General features: G+C 45.5%; 1 protein-coding gene across 3 annotated transcripts in view; it reads right to left on the minus strand.

The window, feature by feature from the left end:
• TWF1 (twinfilin actin binding protein 1) overlaps positions 1-3,280 on the minus strand; it is a 23,973-nt gene extending 20,693 nt beyond the window's left edge. For all 3 annotated transcript variants that reach the window (XR_012052999.1, XM_072922292.1, XM_002194188.7), the window contains exon 1: positions 3,126-3,280. Coding sequence is in view for 2 of the 3 variants with exons in the window: in XM_072922292.1 (XP_072778393.1) it covers positions 3,126-3,150 (25 nt within the window). In the remaining variant the exon portion in view is untranslated. The remainder of the gene's footprint in view (positions 1-3,125) is intronic.
• Positions 3,281-8,405: the final 5,125 nt, after the last annotated feature.

An 8,405-nucleotide genomic window follows, 5' to 3' on the forward strand; every position in this document is an offset into this window, starting at 1 on the left:
AATCAAATTAACACACTTCACTTCCCTAGGACAAAAAATATTAATGAGGGTTAAGAACACTGGAAAAACGTACAACTGGCCCTTTGCTACAAAGTTGGACAACAAAACAAACCCAGGAGTGATGCTGCTGCTATGCTGCACACTGTCCCAACCATCAGCATACCACACAAAGATGAAAGGCAACATTACAAAACAGGCCTGCTTTCTAGCATACCAAATGATTTTCAACATTGTGAAAATTACAGGTGACATCATATCATCAATCCCATGTTTCAGAGTTAACACAGCAACACAATAAAAATATGACGCATCTCAAATTACAAAAGCTTCAAGAAGTCTGCAGGCTTAGTACAAACTTTCAGACAGAAACTTTACGCCTGCCAGGAAAATGTTAGAGCTTGTCTGGCTGAAGTGATGGTGTTTCCTGAGAGCACCTCTCTGCAGCATACCAGTGAAAGCTACCACTCATTGCTCATCGTTCATACCTCCTTATCTCCTTCTATGGTCAAGGACATTGTTCAAGCCCCAACCTACTGTAACAAGATAGCTTTATAGTGAATCTATAAAGTAACTAAAATATTTTTACATGTTTGTAAATCACATTGACACTATACCACCAACATGACAGACTCACTTCCGTAAGCACACTGAAGAACTGTTCTTGACTCAAGTGAAGACTATTGTTATCCTAACTGCTCTGCTAAATAACCTGAGTGCAAATCGGTTTAATTATACCGGAGACAGAGAGTTGTAAGGATTTACTGAAAAACATTTATTGCAAGCTGGTCCTTTAAGTAATCCCATAGGATAGAGCACAGTACCAGCAAAACAAACATCAAACCAGGAAACAAAATCAAATGGATTATTTATTGTCAGGTTGAGGCCAAATGAACAGATGGTATCCAGCAACATTACTGCCCATACTCAAAACATTTTACATTTCTGTTTGTCCAAGTGGCACCAGGCCCATTCTGAGAGTCCAAAATGGCATGTTAAAAGAACATGTTAAGCAAACTGAACTGCAGTGGGTTTCCAGTTCAACCCCAGTTTCATCCCAGCTGTCTTCTTCCCGCTAACTAGTGCAGACCCTCACAGTAATTTGCTGACAGCTTTTCTAATCATCTCCGTTGGTCTTCACCATTCCACTGAGCAACCACACACTGTGCCATTTTCTAGACTTTTTGTTGCCCCAGAATATTCTTTGTCCTCTTCTTGTCTATTATCCTTTTGTTCCTTATTCTCTCATTTCAACACTACACACCAAAACAAGAACAGAATACAGCAGGTCTCTACACCAATTTCAGAACTGTTTCCTGAAAAAATATTTAGAGACACTTGTGAAACCAGTGTCACCAGTGTCATAGATCACCATCAAGGGATCTATAGGGTTTTTTTCATCATGAAGGTATTTAAAATCATAAAAATTATATTATTTTTTGTTTAAACTTTCTGCATAGCAGAGGGCCACCGAATCAAAATCTGGGCTTATTTCACAACTATTCTGCAGATAATATTATTTTTAAATTATTTAGAGGACTGTAAACTCATTCAATTGTATTTCACCCTAGTTACTGCATTCTGTAACTTCCTACAGTATTCTTCTGCACTGGCCTGTTTAAAAAGTCCAGTCCTTTTAGGAACTGCCTGGTACACATCACTGTGCCCATGACTTCATTTGTTTCCAGAAAAAAAGCAGCCCATGCTGCCAAATATTGTAATTGTTTATGAGCGACAGTAGCCTGTTTGTAGCTAAAGCCAGCAATGGCACAAGTAGAGCTGCTCCTCTTCCCAATCGCAGGGGCTGATGCTTTGCTGCAAACAGGACTCCTGATGAGTGCCTGCTGAGGCAGGTTCCCAAAGGAAAGCTGCCGAGTTCTCTACAGCTCTCCTCAGAGGACAAATGATCCTCAGACACGAAGCAGAGCTGTAGAAGAGGATTAGCCATTCTTTTGCTTACAACAGAGTATTCTGCTCCTCCCTGCCAGCACTGCCAGGAGAACAAGGGATTATGATTTACTAACTAACAGGTTTCCCCAGACTGGAGAATTAAAGCCATTCCAGGTGCACCTCTAGCCTGAGAACGGTTGAAGAACTTAAAACAAGAAGCTGCAAAAAAAGATCAAAGATTGCCATGCAAAGGAAGGAAAAGAAGAGAGGGGAATGGGTGCAAACCATATGCAGCCAATAGACAAAAAAGGGCACAGAAGAGCAGCTAAGGGCTGCCGTGGCTAGGACAAAAGTCACCTTCAACAATAAATACCGGAGAGCAGGCAAAGTACATGGTACTAGTCACCGAACATGCAGATTGCAGAAATCCAGACAGTAAAACCCGACCCCTCCATAATCCTGCTATATAATCCCTGTTTAGCAATTCTGTGATTCAGGGGAACCCGCTAATACTGCGAAACAATACTCTGTCTCCTAATTGCTCCTCGCACCGTCCAAGGCCTGGAAGCACGGGAAAAAAGGTTCCCACATACTTTCCCCCTTTGTGGCCTCTCTCCAGTGATGGGCTTTATAGCGGACCCTCCTACGCCAGGGCTCCTGCTCCTCCCCAGGGCTCTCGCTCCAAGGGACCCAGCAGCGATCCCCGCATTTCCCGTGCTGTCCAACCCATCCCAAACTCGGAAGGGCGACCCCGAGCAGGCGACAGCCCCCGGCTCCACGCTGCCTCCGCCACCGCAGGAAAACCTGCACCGGGGGAGCGACCCGAGCCCAGGCGGGCCGTGCCCGCCATTCACGGGGCTCTGCAGTGAACACTTGCCTCGGGCGGGCTCCCTGCCTCCCCCTGCATGCTTCTCCCGAATGGGAACGGAGCTATGGGCTCGACCCCGGAGTCGTGCCCGCCGGGGACGAAACCAGCAGCAGTTCCCCCGGTCGCTCGCCCCTTCGCCAGCCCGCGGCGCAATGCACGGGCTCCTCCGGCAGCAAACAAAGAGCGCAGGAGTGGGAAAATCCCGCCGGGAACGGCCCGCTTAAGTGCCCGCCTGCCCCGCGCCGCACCCCGACCCGCGGAGAAAGGCGCTCCGCCCGCCCGGCTGGCAGGACCACGGCGGAGACGGGGCCGGCTGTCATGAGCAGCAGCGGGCACCGCTGAGCAGAGGCGCGGGGAGCCGCGCGGGTACCTTGGATGCCGGTCTGGTGGGACATGTCGCACCGCGCCCGGGCACCGCCGCCGCCGCCTCCCTCCCCGCCCGCCGGCCCAGCCCGGCCCGGCCCGGCCCGGCCGCGCGCACGTGACGCGCCGCCGCCACTCAGCGGCCGGGAGGGAGCGCGGCGCCTTCCGGGCCCCGCCGGCCGCGCCGGGCCGGGCCGGGCCGGGGGCTGCGGCAGCGGCAGCGGCCGCCCCTGCCCCGCACCGCCCCTGCCCCGCACCGCCCTGCTCCGCACCCGCCCTGCACCGCGCCCGCTCCCCCCCGCGCTCCTCTCAGAACGGGGACGGGGCGCTGCTTTCTCCTCTCCCGTACCCTTTGCTCTCCCTCTCCTTTTTGCCGCCCTCTTCACCTGCTGTCCCGGAGTCTGCGGCGCGACCCGCTGCGGGCGTCGCGGGCGCAAAGCCTGCTGTCAGTCCTGCCCTGCAGGAAGGGACATGTGCCCTGCGGCCCGGGTTGCTTGTTAACCGAAGTACTGAAAAATAACTGAGGTGAATTTAGAGCTGATCTGTAGAAGCCCATGATGGAGACCTGTCGCTCTCGCTTAGGGCAGCACAGGAGTCGTCAGGTGTGTGTGTGACAGCAGGCTGCATGCATATACTGGAAATTTGGATTAAAGTCCCTAACAAAGAGCCCACAAGTCGGAACAGAGCCTAGACCCAGGGCTCACTCCGTTGAAGCCCTTGCCCCTGACAAGGCAGTCTTTCTCTGTTAATTTTGCAGTGTGTGGTACGTGGTGGCACCGTATCGACAGAAACAATGAAGTTTTCTTCTCTTTCAGTGCGGATCTGGTGGCTGAGCCACTCGTTTGCCTCGGCAGGGCATGGATCCATGCTTAGGAAGGGTGCATCTGCTTCTCAGAGCTTTATCGCCATGGCCAAAGGCTCCTTTATGCCTTTTCAAACTGTGTTGATACAGTTTCCCTCAGCTTTTTCTTTCAAAGTTTCCAGTGAAGGAGAGTCCTGCATTATGAATTTAAGCATGCTCTGAAGGTTGATTTGCTTTTGCTAGCTTTTTCAGGCTCATCTGTCTATGGGTTGAGAAGCACCATCATCTTAACAACAAAAAGATGGGTACTATAGCTTCTTTAAAAACCGCTTCATTGTCATGTAGTTAGCATTTTCAGTCTGTGCTGCGGTCTAGATTAAGACTTCACAGACAAAATGTGCATACTGTAGGCATTGATGCTGAGGATTCCTTCAGATTCCTGGGAGTTAGCAGATTTTTAGGGGTGCTATTCAGCTGGAGAACACAAGAAGTGCTATAAGAGGGCATATCAAATATCCAGCCCAATGGACCAGACAAGAATTGAAAAGTAAGGCAGGCACATGGTAATCCTTCCCTGGTTCACCTTCTCAGCCTCCAGGATGCTGCAGCTCAGGAATTTCTGAAGTCAGCTGTGTTGATAAATGTGGGTGCCTGTGCTTTGTCAGATCCCTAGTTTAAAAAGCATGTGGGATTTAGTGTCCTATTTGGGAAATGTGAACCATCACGGTAACTGTTATGTGAACTGTGCTGTGTAATGCTAGTCCAGCAAATACAAAGTCACTGTGGAGACACGTCATCAGCTAATGAACTGGGACTAACAGCAGCTGGGCAAACAGAGAGGCTGCAGTTTTTCTTTCTTCTAGCAAGGAGGCTGAAAGAAACAGGGAAAAGGGTTCATGTGAAACCAGGAAATAAGAGACAGGTAGCACCTACCAGGTACTCAGTGGTTGGCTCTTGTTCCTCTATTGTAAGGCTCCAGGAGCGCCAGGATTATATAGAAAAGAAACTCTTGGAGGAGAGCTTTTTCAAGAGGAAAGGAGTACTAGAGATCCAATCAAAATGGCAACAAAAGATGTGGTTCTATCGCAATTACTTTAAATTATTTGATCCCAAGCTTGTTTCTAAATTCTTGGGTTTTCCCTGTTTTGGTATTAGTGCTTGTAATGGATGGAGTTGCCTGAAAATGTATGAGGGAAAAAGAAGTTTTCATTTATAGACAGATGCCCTGAAAACACCAATCAGTTCCTTGCTCCAGTTAGTCATGTGTCCCCAGAACCACTACTACTGTCACAGTGTGGTAACAAGGATGTATAGCTAAAACTGTGGAACTGTTTTTTTTTCAGTGGAAATTTGATATTTCCTAGACTGGAAATATCAAAATGGTATAACATTTGTCACTATATTCAGATTGTCTTATTTGTCTGTCTGAGGTCCTACCACTACAGCTTCCACCAATCTGAGGGCTCTGAAGTGTAGGAATGTGATCCTAACATCAGTTTTATATGAAACAAGACTGGTACACATTGACATTTTGTAGCACCTTTTTGGCAAAAAGACAAACTGAACATCAAACATATTTTCTTTAAAATCTCAAAAAAAAAAATCACATATATTTTCCTATATTACAGTGATTAATGTGTGACCAAGAAGAGATGTTGCTTTGAAACTAACACAGGCTAGTAGGGATTTTTATATCTAATGAAGATTCCTAAAGTTCTAAATTTTAGTGTCCTTCAGATTCTTACTAAACTGCTTTAAATCATTCAACTCCTATCCAGACCATAAAGATCAAAGATGATAAAGCAAAGCAGTAACAGGAGGCATATTGCTATTTTCATTCAACTAGAGTGAAGACAGTCTTCCTGCCACCAAACAGAAACTTCACTTATATAACACTTATATTAGAAATGGAGATCTTGTATTGGAAAAAAACTCCAAGGCAAACAGGAGGTGCTATTTGCATTCATGTAAAACTTTTATCTGTAAGGCAAGATAGAAAAAAAAAATTCAAATATCCTTTTTTTTTTTTTTTTTTTTTAAGAGACTCGTTATGTCTTACAGCAGCCTCTCCTTGTATGTTTTCATGTCAGTTAGGACTACTTTACCTTCCACTCCATTTGATTTGCTAGCTTTTGCTCCAATACAAAGAAAATATGCTTGGGATTGTTTTGGTTCCATTTGGATGATCATACTGACAGCCTAGCACATGGTGGCTGGAGAAGGACCCCTTTTAGAAAGCTAGTGAGTCCTGGCGGAGAGCCACCAAACACAATACCGTCTAGATTTAGAGTAGATCTTATCTGCCAAGATTGTTAATTACCTCCTGCAGGGGTGGCTTGTCTGGCCAGTAGTCATGTCTAAACATAGAGCAGTATTTAAAGTTTTCATGATCTAATGAGCTGGTAGGTAGCTTTGAGTATTCTGGAAAGCAGTAATTTTCTCAAAGATTTCCTCACTCAAATGTTCCTGTTATTACAAATATATAAAAAATAATACCAAGGCATATGCAATGATTAGGTGAAAATGCATATTACAAAAGTTAGAGATTATCCTTCTGTTTTCCCTAACATTATGTAGAGGTTACAATAACCTTATTGAAATAATTAAGAATTCTCTCACTGACTTCGGTATAAACAGGATCTACTAGTAGGAAGTATGTGAAATGCTTTTAGTGGCAGATGATCTAGGATTATAAACTGGTGCAGCACTAGTATAGATCCAGTAATTTTCCCTGTGAACTCAAAAGAGACATGCTGGGCAACATTCCTTTCATGCCCATTTCCACTTTCTTTTATTATTTACTTTAGATGAGTGCATTGAGTCATTGTAAAATAGTACCAGCTCAAACATCAGCACTGATGATTTGTGCAATTGTTTATCTTGTTTTCCATTGCTTTAGGGATGGCAGTTCCTCTCTTGACAAGGTACAGTTAGTACAAACTAATTCCAGAGGAAGCAAACGCAGCTCTGGCCAAGGCATTGTTTGCACTTGATGCTGAAGACAAAGTCCTAAGTCACTTCCTTTCTTAATCAGTGTTGCAGAGTTTCTGGGCCTTTGTAGCCTAGGAGTATCAATATTTTAAAGTTTTGGTCATTTGTCTTCTATTTTCTTTGACATTTTGCCTAGCCTTTCTGAGCTCCTAGATTTCTGCCTGTTTCTCCATGATATGTAAGGCTATGATGTAACATCGAATCATAGAATATTTTGGGTTGGCAGGGACCCTGAAGGTTATCTAATCCAACCTCCTGCAATGAGCAGAGACATCCTCAACTGTATCAAGTTGCTCAGAGCACCATCCAACCTGACCTTGAATGTTAGCAGGAGTGGCACATCTACTGCCTCTCTGGATAACCTTTTCCAGTGTTTTACCATCCTCACTGTAGAAAATGTCTTCTTTATATCTAGTCTGAATCAGCTATCTTCTAGTTTAAAACCATTATCCCTTTTCCTTTCACTACAGGCCCAGAAAGACTGTTCTCATCTTTCTTATAAACACCCTTTCAATATTGAAAAACTGCAAGGAGAAGTCTTTTCCACAATCCAAACACTCTCAGCTTTTTCTCATAAGAGAGGTATTTTATCCCTCTGATTATTTTTATGACCCTACTCTGGACTCTCTTCAACAGCTCCACAACTTTCCTGTGCTGAGGACTCCAGAGATGGATACAGTGCTTCAGGTGGAATCTCATCAGAGCTGAGTAGGGGTAAAAATTACCTCCCTCAACCTGCTGGCCACACTTCTTGCCAGAGTAGCCCAGAGTACAGTTTGTTTTCTGGGCTGCAAGCAGACATTGTTGGCTCTTTACTATTTTCTCTTCATCCACCGGTACCCTCAAGTCCTTCTCAGCAGGACTCAATCCAGTAATCCTCCAGCCTTTATTGATTCCAGAGGTTGCTACAACCCAGGAACAGGACTTTTCACTTGACCTTACTGGACCTCATGAGTTTTACATGGACTCACTTCCTGAGCTTGTCCAGGTCCCTTTGGATAGCATCCGATCCCTCAGGGAAGTCAACTGCACCACTCAGCATGTTGTCTGCAAACTTGCTGAGGGTGCACTCCATCCCATTGTCTAGGTCACTGACTCAGAAGTAAGGAGTCCTAATGCAGATCCTTGAGGGACACCACTCATTGCTGATCTCCATCCTGGCATTGAGACTTTGACCACTACTGTCCGGATGCAGCTACACAACCAATTTCAAACTGTTGTTAGACAATTCCACATTTTTATATAGGCATCATGAAGACAGCTAAGACCTGAGGGATGTCTCAGCTGAGGTGAAAGAATAGGAAGACCTGGGACAAAGGATTCCTGCTTGTGGGGTCCTACTTGCAGGAGAAGAGTTCAATCGGACAGGCTTTTCATCTGAGTAATGTAGAAGTGACACCCAATTTCTAACCATTAATTACTATATAAAAATAGTAGCAAGAAAACATGGGAAGTTTTATCCCAAAAGGGTTCCATGAGGCCAGTTAATTTGTT

This window comes from Taeniopygia guttata, chromosome 1A (genome assembly GCF_048771995.1).
Source record: "Taeniopygia guttata chromosome 1A, bTaeGut7.mat, whole genome shotgun sequence".
NCBI classification, from domain to species: domain Eukaryota; kingdom Metazoa; phylum Chordata; class Aves; order Passeriformes; family Estrildidae; genus Taeniopygia; species Taeniopygia guttata.